The sequence below is a fragment of the Suricata suricatta genome, chromosome 1, assembly GCF_006229205.1.
Source record: "Suricata suricatta isolate VVHF042 chromosome 1, meerkat_22Aug2017_6uvM2_HiC, whole genome shotgun sequence".
NCBI lineage: Eukaryota > Metazoa > Chordata > Mammalia > Carnivora > Herpestidae > Suricata > Suricata suricatta.
The window spans coordinates 33,256,532-33,277,295 of record NC_043700.1 but is presented as its reverse complement, the minus strand read 5'-3'; the positions used below and the strand labels follow the sequence as shown (position 1 = coordinate 33,277,295).

At 47.7% G+C, this 20,764-nt stretch overlaps 1 protein-coding gene across 7 annotated transcripts in view; it reads left to right on the top strand.

The window, feature by feature from the left end:
* Positions 1-20,764, top strand: part of FGFR1 (fibroblast growth factor receptor 1) — a 42,723-nt gene that overhangs the window by 7,280 nt on the left and 14,679 nt on the right. For 2 of the 7 annotated variants that reach the window (XM_029936225.1, XM_029936216.1), the window contains exons 2-4: positions 18,651-18,917; positions 20,228-20,311; positions 20,583-20,755. In XM_029936225.1, coding sequence (XP_029792085.1) covers positions 18,651-18,917; positions 20,228-20,311; positions 20,583-20,755 — 524 coding nt within the window. Of the gene's footprint in view, positions 1-18,650; positions 18,918-20,227; positions 20,318-20,582; positions 20,756-20,764 lie in introns of all 7 variants that reach the window. The other 5 variants (XM_029936220.1, XM_029936209.1, XM_029936232.1 and 2 more) reach the window with 3 other exon arrangements.

Sequence of the window (20,764 nt, the reverse complement as noted above, 5' to 3'; positions counted from 1 at the left end):
TCTCTCAAAACTAAATAAACATTTAAAAGATTTTTTTAAGTAAATAAATGTAAAAAAAAAAAAAAAGAAAGAAAGAAAACTAGCCTCTGGCTAATGGTTGCTTCATTCATTCATTCATTCACAGACTTCTCCCTCCCTCCTTTTTTTCCTTCTTTTATACAATGTATTTATTCATACATAACTGCAGTTTATCCAGGTCCCTTAGCAGGAAATCTTAGTCCCTATCTTTTTCTTCTTTCACCTTTTGTAATTCCTACTCTTGGCTGTGGGTTTAGCTTGAGGTTAGCCTAAGGCATAGCCTGAGGGCCACCTACCCCTAGAAGCCTTCCTCTTGTCTCCAGATTAATCATTTCTTTTATTCCCCTTTCTGTTTAACTTTCAATCTGGTACTTTGCCTTAATGTTTTATGGAGCTTTTTTCTTTTAAGTTTCTTTTTATTTTGAGAGAGAGATAAAGAGCAAGTGGGGGAGGGGCAGAGAGACAGGGGGAGAATCCCAAGCAGGCTCCCCACTGTCAGCCCAGAACCCAGCGCAGAGCCTGAACTCATGAACTCACAAACTCTCATGAGATCATGACCTGAGCTGAAATCAAGAGTCAGACCCTTAACTGACCTAGCCACCCAGGCGCCCTGGAGGTTTTAACCTACCGTTTGTTTCTTCTTCTAGAGCAGAGTTCTGAGCAGTCAGGAAGAATATTTTCATTACTCTTTTAAAACATAGCTATTTGATGTATCATCGAGGTTCATAGGAAATTTAGAAAATACAGACGTATAAAGGGAAAAAGAAAAACTATTCCCATCATCTAAAAATAGTCACAGTTAACCTATTTCTTTAGACTATTTTTTTAGCATTTATACAAATAGGACTTTCAAATATGGAATTTATATGATATATATACTGGTTTTTAACTTAAACACATAGTTATGTTTGTTTGTTTTTTTAAAGTAAGCTCTGTGCCCAGTGTGGGGCTTGAATCATGATCCTGAGATCAAGGGCCACATGCTCTACTCACTGAGCCAGCCAGCCTCCCCAAGCATGTAGTGTTTATTGCAGGCAAAGAAAATCACTTCATTGTGCTTAATAACCACATAGTATTCCGTTGTGTGGGTGTGCAAAATGTATTTATTTACTTAGTCCTCTACTGTTGGGCAGTTAGGTTATTTTCAATAGTTTGCACCTAAGTGAACATACTTTTACAAGTAAAAATTGTTCATGTTTCCAAGGATATTTACATCTGAAAGTCTTGATTACATACTGACTAATTGCCACAAAAGGGTTAAGCCAGTAAAGCTCTTTTAAAACAATTATTAATAAATATTATTTATTGTACTTTCACACTCTATATGCTTTACATTTTTACATCTTTACACTGATCCCATGGCCATAGGTTTTATTCCCATAGTCAGATGGGGAAACTGGGATCCAAGGAGTTAATAAGTAACTTATCTGAGGTCATAGTGAGAGGGGGAACTGAGATTCAGACTCAGGTAGGTCTGACTTTGATATTTTTTCCAGTGTGTTACACTATGTCCCTGTGTCAGATTGGGTTTCCCCCCAAAAGTCAGGCAGACCAACATTTGAATTTAAACATTTGAATTTGGTGGGTAAGCCCTTCTTTATCCCACAGGAATCAGGCTCCACCTACCTTTCTGGGTAGATGTGCAATTGGGGTACAGGCAGCTAGAGATGCTTGCCTTGTACCATTTCTCGTGTGACATCCTGCTCTCTACTCAGAGGACAAGCGTGGGTCACAGGTCTGTGAACTACCCTCATGGAAGGGGCTCCCTAGCCTAGAATAATCAGTAGAACAGAAACTCCACGGAGGCTGCCTTTTCCACTGTAGCAGGGCCTTCCTACTTGGAGAAGGTCTAGCATCAGAGGTCCCCAAAGTGTCAGGTGCCACACCTGAGTTTTCTTTGGAGGTCACACTTATTCTAGAATGGGATGGTGTTGCCCAGGCATACATACAAACCACCTAGATTGCTTCTCAAATGGTTGTGATCCAACAGCATCCGCTGAGTGGAAATAAACATGTCAGAAAGGCTCAGGGAGGCTGAAGCATTGGGATTGTTTTGAGGCCACCAGTGTGTATATTTTTAAGACATGAAGAAATACAGGAGCACCTGGGTGTCTCAGTCAGTTAAACATCTGACTCTTGATTCAAGCTCAGGTCATCTCACAGTTCATGAGTTTGAGCCCCATGTCAGGCTCCTCACTGACAGTGCAGAGCCTGCTTGGAATTCTCTCTCCTCTCTCTGCCCCTCTCCTTCTCTCTCTCTCACCTTCCTTCACCCCCCAAAATAAATAAATAAATGAATAAACTTTTAAGAAAAGACATGAAGAAATACAAAAAAAGGGGGACGGGAAATCCTGAAACTGTTGGTCATCTTAGTGTTTACCTTCAACACTTGAATGTTTGAAACAAAAATATGTATCATAATGTAGTTGGGCTAGTCATAAAATAATTACAGGATTTTTAAAAATCTATAATTTTACTATGGTATACTGTCTGAAGGGTGCCCCCAGGAAAAGGACACAGATTTTATTAAAAGTTGTTTGGTAAAAATTTTCTTCCAGTTCTGTTGGTAACTATCTGTGTAACCTTTTGGGGAAAAAACACAGCAGTCTCAGAGGCCTCTGTTGAATGAGAGGCCTAGGACAAACGCCTTCCCTGCCCCTAGCCTCACAGTGCAGGCCCAGCCCTGGCCAGTGTTTTTCGTTTTTGTTTTTGTTTTTAATATTTATTTATATATTTTGAGAGAGAGAGAGTAGGGGAGGGGCAGAGAAAGAGGGAGAGGGCCAGAAAATCCCAAGCAGGCTTTGAGCTGTGAGTGCAGAGTCTGACAGGGGCCTATGAGATCATGGCCTGAGCTGAAATCCAGAGTCAGATGCTTCACCCATTTAACCCCTTTACTGACTGAGCCACCCTGAGCACTCCCTGGTCAGTGTTATTCTTACCAGACATATGTAGATACAGTAAAATGTAAATGATTCATTTAAGAAATGTCATCAAAAGACTGCATCAAGGAAGGACATAAAACCCAAGTTATGAGTCATCTGCAACCATAGGAGAGGGTCCTTCCCTAAAGTGAAGGGACAAATTGACCATCATTTGTGGGCTGGTACCTGTGTGTGTACACATACATCATGAAGGCAGAAGTTTTGTTTTTGTCTTTTTGTTCACTTCAGCATCTTACAACAAATGAATACGTGCATGAACATACAGGTAAAGAACCACCCATTTTCTTTGTTTAAAAGATAACTTAAAATTTCCAGTTTTTAAAAAAAAAAATTTAAGGTTTTTATTTAGTTTTGAGAGAGAGAGAGAGACGCCCTACATGAGGAGGGTCAGAGAGAGGGAGACACAGTATCTGAAGACAGGCTTCAGGCTCTGAGCTCGCTGTCAGCACAGAGCCTGATGCGGGGCTTGAACCCACGAACTGTGAGATCATGACCTGAGCCAAGGTCGGATGCTTAACCGACTGAGCCATCCAGGTGCCCCTAAAATTTCCAGTTTTAAAAAAGGAGACAGTAAAGGGTGCCTGGATGGCTCAGTCAGTTAAGCATCCGACCTTGGCTCAGGTCATGATTTCACAGTTCATGGGTTCGAGCCTTGCGTCAGGCTCTGTGCTGACAGCTCAGAGCCTGGAGACTGCTTCAGATTCTCCCTTTCTTTCTGGCCCTCCCCTGCTCGCTCGCTCTCTCTCAAAAATAAATAAACATCTTTTGAAAGTTTTTTTTTTTTAAAGGAGATGGCAGGAATTAAAAATAAGGAAAATATGTGAGGAGTAATTGCTACCACATCTGAAGCTCTTCACATTATGTCACATAGCAATTCTTGGGTATTTAAGGCTTGGCATCACCTGGTGGCCATGCTCTGTTCCCATAGCTCTTGATTCTGAAGCAGGGCCTGAAGTTGGTAGTTCTAACAAGTTCCCTGCCCATCCAGGAGAATTTGAGAATCTCTGATGTCAGTTAATTTCTAAAAAAAAGCCCAAAGGTAGGTGCTGTTTCCATGTCACAGTTTAGGCAACTGACCCAGAGAGGTCCAACAAACACAGCTCAGAGAGATTAAACAGCCAATAAGTGGTGGGGTTGAGACTGGAGCCTGGCTGGTATCAATACCTACAGCCCTAATTTCTGAACTGGAAAGGGTGAGAGAGGGAGGAAGGTGGAATGTCAGAGAAGCTGGAGAGAGAGAGACTAAGATAGGCAGTGGGAAAGGTGGAAGAGGGCTGAGTCAGTTTGCTTGGAGGGGGTATAGGCGAGGCTGAGGGGTGGGGGGTTAGGGTGATCTGAAGCCTTTCCTAGGAAGGAGATTCTCTTCCCTCTTTCTCTGATGCCCAGGGCTTTAAGTCAATTATCACAGTCTTTGGAATGCTGATCTGCTCTCTAGCCTGTTAGAAGGGTCCTTTTGCACTCAGAAATCTCTGCTCCGTTATTATCAAATTTTAGGGTTTACTTTTGGAATTAAAGTTTATTTTCCCTAAGTTTTGGGAATTCGCTCCTGAACCTTAAAAGAGTCAGCCTTAACTAACTACTGAATGAAGTTCTTCCTGTGACGTTCAAAAGTTTTACTGATGTCATTTGAGCGGTCATGCCTGAAGGGTGCGCTTGGAAGTGGCATTTCTTTTATAATGTTAGCCCTTCACTACCCTCAGCACTTCCGCTCCATTTTTAAAATTTATTTGCCTCACTAGTTCTTATAGGGTAATATATCATGAATCGAAAGAGTGAAATAAATCCTTCTAGAATACTTGGGCTCCCAGTCACAGCCTCTTAGCTGTTCTGTGTCCTCCATTCTAAGGCTTCTGGTGAGAACATGTTTCAGAGAGAAGCCATGAAGACAAGCATTTATTGAAGGTGCTGGTGGCTGGACATCTGGGACCAAAACAGAATCCACCCAGTCAGCCATCTTCCCTCTCTTCCTTAGCGTGAGCAGGGGAGAGGCAGAGAGAGATAATCTTAAGCACAATCAGCAAGGAGACTGATGTGGGGCTGGATCCCATGACCCTGGGATCATGACCTGAGCTGAAATTAGGAGTGGACGCTCAACCAGCTGAGCTACCCAGGCACCCTCAGAATTCCCTCTTCTTGATGCAAATTAACTTGCAGTCTTTGCCTTCCCTCACACCAGAGGGAGCTCTGTGCTCATGGTGGCAGGAGCGGGTAGCCGGCAGTGATGCTCCCTTCTTAAGGCCCAGTTGAAAATTAAAAAGTTAGAGCCAGAAAGGACCCAGAGCTTGTCAGGTCCATCAGCCTTCCCATTTCACAGGTGAGGAATCTGAGGCCCGAGGGAGGAGACGACTTGCCCAGGGTCCCACATTGAGCGGTAGGGCCAGTTTTCTGAGTGATTTCCACTCAAAGGTTCTTTCCACTCTACCCAACCAGTTACACCTGTGCTTCAAGCAGGGTTTGGGACTGAGTGGTTTTCACAAAGGTTTCAGACTGGGCTCTCATCTCTTAGGACATCAGGGATGTTGACATTGCCCAGAGTAGTTATCTTTCCCCCTGGATTTTCATTGTTCAGGATCCTCCCGATTGAGCAGAGGAATCCCCAGGGCAGATATTGGTCCCCAGCCTTCCCCTAACTAAGCCTTTGGTCTCCTCCTAACACCTTCTCCCTACCTGACAGCCATATGGTCTCAGGTAGAGAAATGCCTGAACCCTGTTCTTTTAATTTCTTCTTCTTTTTTTAAGCATTTTATTTATTTTTGAGACAGAGAGAGACAGAGCATGAGTAGGGCAGGGACAGAGAGAGGAAGACACAGAATCCAAAGCAGACTCCAAGCTCTGAGCTGTCAGCACAGAGCCCGACGCGGGGCCCGAACCCACGAACCATGAGATCATGACCTGAGCTGAAGTCAGACACCTAACTGACTGAGCCACCAGGCATGCCCCTTTTAATTTCCTGAAACAAAGAACACTTAATGCTCAACTTTAATGGTATGTGTGAAAGAGAAGAATGAATATGTAGTATGTCAGCATATCCCCCTGAGTCCTCAGTGTCCTGCAGATCTGTGGAACAGACCAGCGGTCCCAGATTTGTATTTTTTGTGGGCCAGTAAAAATTCATCCCAGGTTTTCAGAACCTATAGAGGGTTAACAACTTGTTTCACCATGTAAGAACATTTTTAAAAAATTCTTTTAATGTTTATTTATTTTTGAGAGAGAGAGAGAGAGTACAAGCAGGGGAGGGGCAGAAGAGAGGGAGACCCAGAATTTGAAGTAGGCTCTATGTTCTGAGCTGTCAGCGCAGAGCCGGAAGTAGGGCTCAAACCATAAGATCATGATCTAAACCAAAGTCAGATCCTTAACTGACTGAGCCACCCAGGCGCCCCATATAAGAACATTTTTAAAAACCAACACTGTTCATTACCATTACTTTTTAAAAATTTTTTTAATGTTCTATTTATTTTTGAGAGAGAGAGACAGACAGACAGACCGTGAATGAGGGAGGGGCAGAGAGAGAGGGAGACACAGAATCTGAAGCAGGCTCCAGGCTCAATGCTGTCAGCACAGAGCCCGACTCAGGGTTCAAACCCACGAACCGTGAGATCATGACTGAGCCACTCAGGCGCCCCTACTGTTTTGTTTTTTTAAATTTATTTTTAGTCTTTTTTTTTTTTTTACAGTGGTAAAATACGCCTAACATAAAATTGACTGTTTTTACCAGTTTAGAGTATCCAACAGTTCTGTGGCGTTAGGTGCATTCATGTCGTGTCACCATCACCACCATGGCCTCCAGAACTTTCATACCTTCTTCTCCAGTTGAAGCTGTGCTCCTGTTAGACTTCAACTCCCCATTCTCCCCTCTCCCAGCAACTACCTTTCTATACTATTTTATTTTCAAAGAATGTTTATGGCCTTTATTCTTAAAATGTAAAGATAAGAGGCATTTCTTTAACACTGAGAAGAAGTAACCTCATGAGGAACCCATTCCATTGTCCACTGCAGTGGGGAAGTGACCCCTGACACTGTGTGACCCAGACCCACCATGCAGTGGCTGGACTGGACAGGGAGGGAAGCTGGCAGGTACAACCAAGTGCTGAGAGCTTCGATGAAGCAGGCTCTCAAGCATCCACTGAGGTTGAGGGTTTGGCGGGGGCGCGAAAAGGCAGATTCTGGAACAGCTGAGTCTTCCACTAATTCATCAGCAAGTTTAGGGAGCTGCAACTTTTTCCTGCCCAGCTGCTGGTGCTTCCTTCCCAAGGCAAGCTCTGCTGAGCATGGGGGGAGGGGAAGCCCTCTGAGGGGCCCTTGTAGGGGTGGGGTGGGGGCAGGGCTGTACATTCTTTTCTTTTAGGAACCTGACCGGACTTTAAGGTCAGAGCACGGCAGAGTGGGAGCTGCAGGGTTACCTCTTCGCTGTTGATTCATCTCACTGTCCTCCTCCCCCAGCCTTAATGATCTTTCCATTACAGAACCCAGACCAGGAAGTGCATGACAGGTCGCAGCTGCAGACACATGGCTGGGAGGCCTGGGCTCCGGGCCAGTGGTGGGAGGGTCTGAGCTCTCTTTCCAGCAGTGGGACCCTACACACACGCACACATACACACACACACACACACACACACACACACACACACACACACGCTAGTTCAGTGAAAGCTAGTTCAGTGGAAGATGTTCTGTGTTGTGACAGTTGGTGGTGGCCAGTTGTACTTTTGCTTTGAGTTCAGGACTTGATTTTTAATAAAGGCAGGAGAAGACCACCACCTGAGAGTCCAGATCCCCTCGGCTTTCAACCCGCACGAGTGGTCCTTATGGGGTTTGGGGTTCTTTCAGGGGCGTTTTCCATCATTGAGCCTCTAGAGGCTCTTTAGCTCCTTTTCCCCAAATAGGACCCATCTAATATGGCTTTAGAAGCCTCCCAGATGTCCAGGGGAGTTATTAGGCATAGTATTAATACCTCCAAAATTGGCAGTTTTCCACTATGATTCTATCAAAATACAAGGTTCAGGAACTCTTTTGGGGGACAGTTTAGCTGCAAGAGCATGGGCTTTGCAAACACAGCCCTGGCGGCAAATCTTAATGAGCAGAGAGCCTCTTCCGTCTGACCATCTTCATTGGAGATGGCTCCTTCCACCGGCATGTTTGCTCAGGAAATGTTAATTTGCCCTCAACTGTGTCCTGGGGGTGAGGGGGGCAGTTGTCACACAGCAGTTTCTGTCTCCACCGCCAGCTGTGTTGTTGGCTTTCTTCCCTGAATCTGCCAAGGCCGGATTCCTCTGGTGCCAAATGTGAACCCCGGTGACACCAACTTCTAGGAACTGTGAGCTTAGCCGGCCCTTCCCTGTAGCTGCAGGACACCCCGCTTTGCTCTGTGCTTCCTGCTGTCTTAGGTGAACTTGCCTCAGAACAGCTTTCTTCCTGGTAAGGTGGGCGGCAGAGAAGCATTGTGTACTGACAGTCGCTTTGGGAAATGGGGATAGGAAGAGATTTCTTCGCGGCTCCATCCACAGTGTGTCAGTAAACATTTGGCGAGACAGCTTTTGCTGGCAGAGAAGAAGGGAAGTTTCTTTTAAAACAGCTCTTGGGTGCATTCCTTTGTTAATCACTTAATTACGGCCCTTCTCCCCAACTGGAGAGTGCTTTGCCCTAGGTGGGAGGTAGGGAGGGTGCCTCTGGTGCTGATGGGGGCACAGACCCCAAAAAGCGGGGGACCCACAGGTACCCGGAGGCTCCACATAGAACCCAGCATGCGGGCTCGAACCCTGGACTCCATCCTGATGCTCATCTGTTTGAAAGTTTACACAGACCTCTCTGAGCTCAGGGCATGCTCGCCCAGGGTCTCCCGAGTGGGCCCCTGTGTGCCTGGGCCTCCTCCTGCCCAGCTACCGGGGAGCTGTTTTGGGGGGTCTTGGGCCAGGCGCAAGGCCCTGCGCTGAGGCTTTAGCCAGCACAGGCGTCTCTGCACTAAATTACAGTGACGAGGTGGGACACACAAAAGACCGAAATCTTTTTTTAATAAAAACAAAACAAAACTCCGGCCCCAAGCCCCTGGGCTGCTGAATGGCGATGGCTTCCTGTCAGGATTAGCCGGGCCGCCTGGGCATGTGTGCACTGCCTTTCTCCTCAGGAAATACCTTTAGTAAGCCCCGGTGGGGTCCCCATGGCAACGCGCAAGGGGACCTGCTGACAGAGGCCATTCAGCCCGCCATTGTTCCTCGGCCCCTTTGTCGGGAGCTGTATTGCTGCCCCTCTGGCAAACACAGCAGTTTGCACCGTTTTGTCAGGCTGAATGTGGAGTTTTTACATTTTAATGGGTTCTTCTGGCAGCGGCCCATTTGCATGCAAAATGTTCCCTCGTACTTCTTTCCCTTTTTTTTCTATTAAAAAAAAAAACCCTACACTCCAAATCCCCTAGGTCGGGGGACTGGTGAATGCTGCAGGATCAGGGTGTCCGACCCTGCTACTTGATTTGGTGTTCTGCCTCCCCTATCGCACATGCCTGTGTTCCCCATTTCCGCAGCTTTCCCTGTATGTTGGGGACACCGTGGGCGCAGGGCATCCTGTATCTGTAGGGCTTCCTCTTTGTAGCCCTACTTGTAGGAGGATAGTCAGTCATTCCCGGGGATTTCAGTGAGATCCCCACTCTGGCCTGGCCTGCCCTTGCCAGACTAAAGTAAGTTTTCAGTTCCATTTCAAAGCCAAAATAATGTAATAAAAAACCTCTGCAGAGGGCTCCCGGAGCCCCGCCGTGCAGTTCTGTGTTCCTTTTAAGTTGCCTTCAAAGCCACCCCGAGTTCCTCCCCCACCCACAATTGCCCCCTCATTTATCTCTGGGGAATTTGTGCCAAGACTGTAAACATTCCTGGACCACCAGTTCCCCCATGTTACCGAAGAGAATGGGCCGTCTCCCCTGGTTTTCTTAACCCAGAAATTCAAAACCAAAAGGATTTCATAGGGGTGACAGCAATCCCGACCCCGAGACAACGGGCCGGACTTTGTTAAGGGCCGGTTATCCTTTGGAATGTAGGATGTGATGATGCCACTCGTCACCACAGAGGGTAGAGAAGATGCATATTTATGGACCAACCCACAAGCAAGCAGCATGAATAAGCACAAGATAGAGTCATGAAGATCTGTATGTCCTGGGAAGGCACATTAAGAATCGGGAAGACTGAAGCTAGGGATGTCTCCTAAGAGTGAGTCTTAAAGCCTTAGAGGAGTGAAGGAGAGAGCAGAGGAAATAGGCGTTTTAGGAGAAAGCAAACATAAGAGGGCCCGGGAGGGCAGTGGCTTGGCCAAAGAGGCTGGGTGATTCGACAGCTGAGGTTGGGGGATGTGGTTGAGGATCTCCAGATTGTGGAGGAGGAGGAAATAAACCAAGGTCCTTGGAGTGTGAGGGCTTGGAACGCAGGGTGCTGGTGCAGAGAGGTCAGGCTGGAGAGCTGGGGCAGTCAGATGTGTGACCAGGAGAGCTGGCCCCTTTGCCTGATGCTCTTAATCTTCGCAGCAGAGTCAGGCAGGGGTCATCAGAGGTCATCAGCTCAGCTGTAAACTGTATTCAGAGGTGAGGGGCTTAGGGCAAGAGAAGGTATCAGGTGACTGATCCAGAATTGAGCCAGGGACACAGTGCGGGAGGGACTGTGCTGTCCGCCTGTGGTCAGAACTGCAGTAAGTACCTCTAGTGAGTCACCTGTCACTGTCTCGAGTGCTGGGTGAAAAGTGTGACACTGTGGAGGGGGGCCCAGGCCCTGGCAGACCCAGCATCAAGTGCTGATTCCTGTTTTGTGATTTTGAGAGAAGTCTCTCAATCAATCTCTCTCTCTCTCTCTCTCTCTCTCTCTGTCTTTTTGTATTTAGATGGGAATGAACATCAATAACATGAATAAACATGCCTTTTGGAGTATCAAGTGCCATACCAAAATAGGGCATTATTCTTAGTCCTGAGCCTGCCCCCACTCCCCCATTACCTCACTTGCAAAACGTGCACAGACCCTTTCTATTGAGCTCCCCATCCTGTCTAACAGCACCCATGTCTCCCACCTCCTCCTATGAGGAGCTCAGCTTTAAAGGGTAGAAGAGCATGCATGGAAAAATGTGTTTATAAGTTTAAAAAGTCCTAAAATATAAGTAGAGGTGGTGAGTTGCAAAGAATGAAAAGACAGGATAAGGGCAAAGCAATCAACTTCAGAAGCTCATAGGAGGAGGTGGGAGACCCTGGTGCCGTTAGACAGCAAGGATTTCGGTCACTTCTCAGAAGTCAGAGATTGCAAAGGCAAAGTGAGGATAGAGGCTGCTTTTCAAAGTGATAGACCTGGGCTCTGGACATGTGTGGACTCTGGAGAGCTAGACCACCCAGGTTTGAATCCCAGCTTGGCCACTTACTAGCTAAGTGGGCCATCTTGGACAAATACCAGATCTCTTTGTGCTTCAGTGTCCCCTCTATAAAGCAAGGGTAATAATGGCGCCTACCTCACAGGGTTGTGGTGATTAAATGCGCTTGGCATGTAGGAAGCTTCTACATCCATAGGGTAGAGATCATAATAGTATCTACCTTATAAGGGATTGGACGAGAGTCTGTGCCAAAAGCTTTCACAAGATATCAGATACAGTAAACACACTGTAAATATTGGCCAGTATTAATTAGCATGACCATTTTCAGCATTGTTTATGATCCCAAGATAATATAGGGGGAAGCACATGGTAAACTGCAAAGTGCTATGCAAATATGCTGTTATTCTTCACGGGGTTCATGTTAAGTTGGTGGAGTTTGGAGGTGGATAACTCAAACCAAATTGGCTGTTATGGGACCAGGGCTGGTGAAGTGGCATTTCAAAATACGTTGTCAGGTGTGTTTGTGTGTTTGTGCATATGGCAGGAAAGGTCTGCATTCTTGGTCTGCAGAGAAGTGTGTTCCCTGGGACTTCTTTAGTGCTTCTGTTCTATCTATTCTTCACCTCACAGGTTGGAATCATTATTTTTTGCTATTTTCTTCCGTGAACTTCTGGTCCAAGCAGGCCATACGCTCTAACCTCGTCTCCTTCTGTCCTTCATCTCCAGGCACAACCATGCTTATAAGCATCCTATCCTTTTCTGCTCCCCGCAGAGTTTACACTCCTAATCTTAATTCTTTTTTTTCCCCCCTAAGTTTATTTATTTTGAGAGAGGGGGAGAGAGAGAATCCCAAGCAGGCTCAGAGCTGTTGGTGCACAGCCTGACACAGGGCTCGAACTCATGAACTGTGAGGTCATGATGTGAACCAAACATCAAGAATCTGAAGTTTGACCATTTAACTAACTGAGCCACCCAGGGGCCCCTCCTCATCTAAATTCTTTTTTTTTTTTTTTATGTTTTTATTTATTTTTAAGAGAGAGAGCGTATGCAAGGGAGGGGCAGAGAGAGAGGGAGAATCCAAAGTAGGCTCCAGGCTCAGAGCTGTTAGCACAGCCAACATTATGTCCAGCCTGTCCTGTGAACACTTCTGTCTGCTCTGACCACCAGTACTTTTTGTAAGTTCTACTGGGTGCTCTTGTTCTTCTCCAGGAGTCTTGTGTTGGAATATAAAACGCCTCATCGTGTCAAGGTGTTGTGTAAATCTTGCCCTGGTTAGAGCAAGGCATGGGCCTCCTCCTTTGTTTCATCCACGTCTTCTCCTTACGAAGTAACCCGGACTCTCAGAAGCACCCAAAGACAGCTATTTTGAAGAAAGCTCCCTATCTTCTTAGATTTGGGGGAACTAGGGCCTCATCTTCTCATAAGAATGACAAAGTTCGTATGGCTTTGGGTCTTTTCAGAAGCTCCATTCCCCCGCCCTGCACAGCGCCTGCCCATAGCGGAAGACTCGGATCTAGAATCAAGAACTTGGATCTGATCTGATGTACCAGGGCAGAACTGCCTGCTTGGGAACAGTGGCAGATTTCCGGCCCGTCGCGTCATGAGCAATATGCTACATCCTCTTGGCTTGTTGGGAATTACAAAGCCCTGGTATTTTGGAGAAATATAAAAAGGAATGGGACTCAGGAGGGCTCCATTAACATTAGTCATGTTCCTAGACCTGAGAGCACCATGGGAAACACTGCCCCCCCCCTTCTAACTGGTTCCCTGAGGTTTATGAAAAACTGCGGGTTCCTGATCTGCTCCCACTTTTCCCTGGGGGATGATAGAGAGGCTCTGTTAGAGAAATAAAATGGGATTGATGATTGGCTAGGAATCCCTTTCACTCTCACTAAAGCAGGTACTGGGCTCGGCCTGCACAGCCTTTCACAGTGCACTGTCCCAGAAACCTGCCTCAGGACCAGAGGCCTCCTCAATCTCACATACAAGCAGCCAAGCAAAGGCCTTGGTTCGCTCCTGTTTTCTGAAGAGTTGGCCAGTTTGCTGGAAGCCTTAACCCTCGAGGGATATTCAGGTCAAGCCCTAACCCTAACCCTAACCTTCCTTCTCCCAGTTATGAGAATAGTGACCCGGTGCTGTGGGCATCAGAGCACATTGCCCCCAGGGCCTGTAAGAGTGAGTGTTGTAATCCAACTCACAGCCAGACACTTTCAGCCTCACCCTGGGTCATCACAGAATCCAGATACCAAATGTCTTCTAGCCTCTGTTTCCCACCTGATCTCTCAGGAAACAAGAGGCAGAAGGCAAGTGCTCTGGCTTGCCACTTCCCTCACAGCATTCCCATTCCAATTAACCAGGAATTGTTAGTTGGACTGTTGAAGAGTTGGAATGTTAGTTTCAAGTGGCCAAGCAATACACTTGGCTTCATTTTCTTCATCTTTCATGGCCAGCCAATGAAGGTGTCAGCTCCTTTCTTGCTACCTGACACCCAACAACAAATATAGCCCTGGCCCGCTGGTCTTGGCCAGAGAATAGCCAGCTCAGAGGAGATGGAGCACAGATACAAGGGCCTTTCCCAGTGAGCACATAAATGGAGGACACTAGAAAAACCAAAAGGAGATAGAGAGTAGTGACTGAGCTGTGATGAGCAGTGATGCCCTCACACCAGCCACCATACACAAGACTCTCTAAGGTCAGAGTCCATTCAATCAGCAAAGACGGTTACCTTTCTGTCACCTCCTAGAAGAAAGTGGCATTATCCCTGTTTTAAAAATAGAGAAATTGACACACATCCAAGAGCACTATTAGCCATGAAAAAAAATCCACTCTAACCCAAGAGCTGTAGGCTGATTTTTGGCCTTAGGCTAAATTCAGTTCAAGACCTATTGGGTATTTTTGGTTTGTGACACTCGTAGGCACTCTGGGAAAATTATAATAAGCAGTTCTGCTCTGAATTGCTTTCTGTTTCTTAGGAGAAGAAGACAGGGACACTTGTGACTCGTGACTCTTAGGAAACAACACACCCAGGTGTCCATCAACCAATGAATGGATAAATAAAATGTGGCATATATATATCCCTACAGTGGAATATTACTTGGCCATTAAAAGGAATGAAGTAGTGAGACATGTTACAGCATAGAAGAACCTTGAAAGCATTATGCTAAGTGGAAGAAAGCTATCACAGACCGTATAATGTATAATTCCATTCATATGAAATATCCAGCATAGGCAAATCTATAGAGACAGAAAGCATCAAGCTTTCTAGACTGAGGGAAAGGGTAGGAGATGGAATGTGACTGCCATTGGGTATGGGGTTTGTTTTAGAGGTGATAAAAATGTTCTAAAGTTAGGGGTGCCTCAGTGGCTCAGTCCATTAAGCGTCTGACTCTTGGTTTCAACACAGGTCATGATCTCTCAGTTTGTGAGTTTGAGCCCCACCATTGGGCTCTTTGCTGTCAGTGCAGAGCCTGGTTGGGATCTCTCCCTCTCCCTCTCTCTCTGCCGCTACCCAGCTTGGGGTCTCTTTTCTCTCTCTTTCTCTCTCAAAATAAATAAATAAACTTAAAGCCAAAAAATTTTTTAAGTTCTAAAGTTAAATTGTGGGGGCACTTGGGTGGCTCAGTCAGTTAAATGTGCAACTTCAGTTCAGGTCATGACTTCAAAGTTCGTGAGCCCAGCCAGCATCATGCTCCATGCTAACAATGTGGAGCCTGCTTAGGATTCTCTCTCTTTTTCCCTCTCTGCCCCTCCACTCCTCTCACCCCGCCACCGCCACAATAAATAAAATAAATAAATGAACTTTAAAGTTAGATTGTAGTGATGGTTGCATAACTCTGAATATACTTTTAAAAATCAATTATATGCTCTAAATGGGTGAATTTTAGGGTATGTGAATATATCTCAAAATGTTTTAAAAGAAACAAGATGGTATGTGATCAAGTTTGAGTTTGTGTGGTTTGTATAGTATCTGTTTTACAGACAGTTGGGGTGGCGACACTAGGGACAAGAGGCGGCTTCCTGTCTGTCTTTGTTGGTGCACTTTGAGCAGCGTGGGTGGGAGGGCTAGAGAGAATCACAACTGCTGACAGCCTTGAGCCGAAGTAAGTTTTGGTGTGAGAGAAGAATGCAGTTGGGCTGGAAAACAGCCAGCCTTGAAGCTGAAGGTAGGGAGAAGAAGGCTGCATGGGGAGGTGGGAACAGATTGCCAATGAGCCTTGAATGCCAAGAAAGGATTTTGATTTTATCCTATCAAGGATCCAGGATCTTGATCAGGAGAATAAAGGGATGAAACTCTAGGGGCAGAGAAAAGAAAGGTGGTCCTTGAGGCTATTTATTTATTTAACAGATTGCTTCCATTTTTTTTTTAAATTTATTCTTTTTTTTTTTAAACCATTCTTTTTTTTTTTAATTTTTTTTTTAATTTTTTTTTTAATTTATTTTTGATACAGAGAGAGACAGAGCATGAGAGGGGAAGGGGCAGAGAGAGAAGGACACAGAACCGGAAGCAGGCTCCAGGCTCTGAGCTAGCTGTCAGCACAGAGCCTGACGCGGGGCTCAAACCCACGAACGTGAGATCTGACCTGAGCCGAAGTCGGAGGCTTAACCGACTGAGCCACCCAGGCGCCCCTAATTTATTTATTCTTGAGAGGGGCACCTGGGTAGCTTAGTTGGTTAAAAGCATCCAACTTCTGCTCAGGTCATGATCTGATGTGGGGGTTTGAGCCCCACATCAGGCTCTGTGCTAACAGCTCAGAGCCTAGAGCCTGCTTCAGATTCCATGTCTCCCTTTCTCTCTGCCCCTCCACCATTCATGCTCTGTCTCTCTCAAAAATAAAATAAACATTAAAAAGAAATTTAAAAAAGAATTATATTTGTTCTTGAGACAGAGAACCAATCCCAAGCAGGCTCCGTGCTGTCAGTGTGAAGCCTGATGCAGAGCTCCATCCTATGACCCTGGGATCATGAGCTGAGCTGAGTTCAAGAGCTGGATGCTTAACCACTGAGCCACCCAGGCACCCCAAGGCTTTTTATATATCCTGTAGAAGTTTCGTTTGCACATCCTGGTTGGAACAAGTGAACAGTTAGGGCTCTGAGCTAGAAGCGGCCAGAGCTGGTCTCAGCAGGGCCAGTGTCCCTTTGCTGCTTTCTCTTGGGGAAATGCCCATGTCCTCCCTACCTTTTTGTCCCTGGGACCTATCGAAATAGGCTGTGATGCCAGAGGCTAAGAATTTGAGTTTACCAAGTTTACTCTTTGACCAATGGCTTGTACAGAATCACGAGCTGCAAAATATTTAATCAGTGAGGTCACTGGAGGGAACGGAGATTTGATCACTAGGAGTGTCTGCTGTTTTCCTTAAGGATCAAGTCTGAACTGCTTTTCTTCTACCTTCTTTTGGCTAAACCACAATCCATTAAAAATGGAAAGAGTAACTTTTTTTTAAGACCCACAAAAGCCTATTTTTAATCAGTTATGTGGTCCACTCACCTTTGTGGGGTTCCTTTTGACCTGACTCACAAAAATACAAATGTGTGCTAGCCTAGTGGCTTCCAAGCCCTTTTGAAGCAGCACCCCCACCTTCGATGACTCAGTATTTACCCAGTATTTAAGGCAGCCCTTGGGTTGAAGAGGGTCAAGGGCCGCAGCCTTGGCCCCTCTGAGGAAAACGGCTCTTAGTCCCTGGTGCCATCTGACGTCCAGGACGCTCGTTTCTTCATTTGTAGGTTTGGCATCTGGGTAGCACATCAGAAGGTGTCCCTGACAGTGAGGGTGGTGAAGGGGAAAAGGGGGTTTAGGAAGGGAGACCGTGAGGAAACCATGCACTAGCCAACAAGCGTTCGTTGGGCAACTCTTGTGTGTCAAGCATGGTACTGGGTGTTGGGGATTTAAAAGTAAATATGACACGTCCCCCCGCTCAGAACTCAGGAAAGGGGACTGTCCTTCAGGGTGATGAGTGCAGTCGGAGAGCACCTCACCCAGACTGGGAGGCGGAAAAGGCTTTGAGGCAGAATCCCAAGCCAGGCAGAGAACTGGACGGCCGCTGAGGGCCAGGCAGGGCACAGGGCCTGATGGGCAATAGGGCCTGAAGGGCAATGGGGCACAGGGACAGAGAAGGTGTTCCAGAAGTTGGCCCTTGAAAGACCTTCAAGGAGCCCTGGCTCATCCTCTGATGGTTAACCAGGGGAGAGAAAGAAAGAAGGCTCCCAGGGCAGTAGAGACACATGTCAGGTGGTGGATGTGAGCTGGAACAGGTGCCCCTTTTGGTGGGGGGGTGGATGATTGGCAGGAGATGCCAGGAGAGAGCACAACTGAACATCCCAGAAGGAAGCAGAAAGTGCATTTTCCCTTAGTTAGTGGTGCTCAAAAGCAGGTGGCGGTCAGGGATGGTGGACTCCGGGTGTGCCTGGCTTCCGGCCGCCATTGTCAGTGCAGGTGCCCAATTGCTGGTTGTGAGGATGGATGGGTGAACAGGTTGCATCAGATCTGTGAGCTGTGGGGCACTTGGGATCCAGGGAAAGAAAGGTGAGGGGGCGTGGGTGTGTGTGAGACCATGTGTTGGGGGAGGGGAGGCGGCAGGGCTGGAGAGGAGGAGCCCTGCCGTGGGATGAGGAGAAAGGAGCTTTGTGTTCTAGGACTTCTGCAGCCAGAGCAAGTGTGGGCTTGGTGGCAGCTGCAGGCCTCCATTCCTAATATAGTCAAAAGCCCCGAATCCTCAGGCCCAACACCTGTTAGCCAGAGGTTCCCCTGAGCTGACCTCTCCTTGGATCGCCTCTCCCACATACCCATCTTACACATCTGACTCGCTGAGGGGCCAGACCCCTCCCTGCTGAATCACTTGAACCGAAGGCCCCTGTTGACAAATTGTCTTCTCTCAACTGGGGGTGGGGGCTGCTGCTGGAGTCCTGAGGGGCAGGTTTACTCAGCTGTTTCTAGGGCAAGGGGTGAGGCTGGCCTGGCCAAAAGGAAATGGGTGTCCTCCTGGGACGTGGCCATCCTTGACAGAGAACTGAGTGTTGAGGGGGGCAGTCTGGACACAAAGAAGCCCTGGGAAGGGCTGGCCTTCCCCTTCCTTCAGATGGAGGGAAATGAACCATCAACTGCTTAATGCTGCTGTGGCTGCTTCCTGGCTTTGCCTCTTTCTTCTTTTGGCCTTTGGGGGTATAGAAGAAGAGGTGGGGTTCCAGGTAGCCAGCCATTTCCCACTGACACCTATTCTGGTTCTCGCCTCTTGGCTCTGTAGCCCCTGGGATGTTGCAGCTCAGTTCAGCTAGCTAGCATAATTCCCTTTGTCTCTCCCCCTCTCCCCTTTCCTCCTCTTCCTGCCCCATCCCTTGGTCCCTCTTCCTGGCCCCTGTGGGTGGCTGCAGCCCAGCCCTGGGGAGCCCCTGTGGAAGTGGAGTCCTTCCTGGTCCACCCTGGTGACCTACTGCAGCTTCGCTGTCGGCTGCGGGACGATGTCCAGAGCATCAACTGGCTGCGGGACGGGGTGCAGCTGGTGGAGAGCAACCGTACTCGCATCACAGGGGAGGAGGTGGAGGTGCGGGACTCGGTGCCTGCTGACTCTGGCCTCTACGCTTGTGTGACCAGCAGCCCTTCGGGCAGCGACACCACCTACTTCTCCGTCAATGTCTCAGGTTGGTAGCAAAACCTGCCCTCTCCCTCTCCCTGGACCCACCCCTCCAACCTCTCTGCTAGTTTCAGGGGGAGGCAAACCTCCTCCCCTTCACAATCTGCCCCCACTCTGCTTCCGAAACTGCTGCCCACTAACATTGCTCCCTGCCCGCTGCGTGGCTAGCTATCAGAGGGTGACCAGGTGGGGCAGGCCTCAGGTCAGAGATCTCAGCCTCCAGGAGCTGCCTCAAGTGACTGCTGATACGCTTGGGTCAGTAAGACACTGATTGTTTTCCGCCACAACTTGCCCAGACTTCCAGGTGCTACCTGGGGCTCAGCCTGCGACCATTCTGTCATTTCCTTGCCATTTGGACTTGGTACTTGGCTTAGGGATTAGAGCCCCAGAACACGTGGTGAGGTAGGTCCCTACTGTGATGGGAAAGGACCCAGGTGCACTACCACACTCACAGACTTCATGGAAAACATCTGTCCTCCAGCTTCTCGAGCTGTGTTAAGGACAACCAGGGAACCCTAGAGTTCTGTGACTTTGGGAAGCTGCCACTTTTAGAACACTTGTTTTACAAAACTCTAGGGTTAAACAAAGAAGAGCTGAAATTTTCTTGATGCAATTAGTGCATCCCAGAGGGATGCCCTTCAGGCATCATTTAGAACCTTCCCCCAGCTGAAGCACTTGCCTCCTTTCTTTCCCTCCAGACCCCCAAAAGTTCTAGGAAGGACTGGAGAAAGATCTGGCATGAACGGGTGACCACGTGTGTCAAGCCTTTTAAAAGGGTTGGATACTTGGGGAGAAGTGTCGGCAGCTGTGGACTGTGTGGTGGGCTCCCCATCTGCTCTGGCTAAGAAGGGCAGCCCCCAAACCTTAGCAGACACATGCTAGGAAAATTTCAGCTGTGAGTTGTTCAGCCTCGTGGCTTTAGAAATAACTTCTGGCCACAGCGTGCCTAGGTTTGGGTTTCTGAAGGATACACACATTCCCCTGGCTGCTAGTTCTGAGACCCAGCACATCTGGGTGGTACTGAGTTGGTGCAATCCAAGGGGACCCACTGCCCCTGAGGAACTGGCCAATATCAAGGCTTCTGGACAGAAAGGGGCACTGTGTTGGGCTGGGGAAGGCGGGGGACGGGCAGTTCTTAAGTAAACCATTTCTGTCCCGCAGAGAGACCATCACTAAGGGCAGAATGGAATTGGGGGGGTCCAGATGCATTCTTATGTAACTGGACTGGCCTTTATGTTCATGGCGAGCTATTGATACGGATGGAAATCTGGTGAGCCTTTCCCTCTAAGGGACCTCAGTGCCCCCTTCTTCCCATAGATGCTCTCCCCTCCTCGGAGGACGACGACGATGATGAAGACTCCTCTTCAGAGGAGAAGGAGGCAGATAACACCAAACCAAACCGTATGCGTGAGACACTGTTTCCTACCTTACTGCCCTTTGGGCTGGGCCTGGGGATTGAGTGGGAATGGGGAGGCTCAGATGATTGTTTGGAGATGGGGAGGAGAAGGCATATAGGGTCATGGGATCCCTTGGGTGCCCTGATTAGTGCGGACATTGCTCACAAGTGTTGGCCAGGGAGGCGGGGACACCTCCAGGTCCTGGCCCTGGCCGGGACCTCTGCTCCTGAACCTGACTGGCCCCCTGCCTGTCTCTCTTGGCTTTCCCTGGGTAGCCGTGGCTCCGTACTGGACATCCCCAGAAAAGATGGAAAAGAAATTGCATGCAGTGCCAGCCGCCAAGACTGTGAAGTTCAAGTGTCCTTCCAGTGGGACTCCTAACCCCACACTGCGCTGGTTGAAAAATGGCAAAGAATTCAAACCTGACCACAGGATTGGAGGCTATAAGGTACGTGTG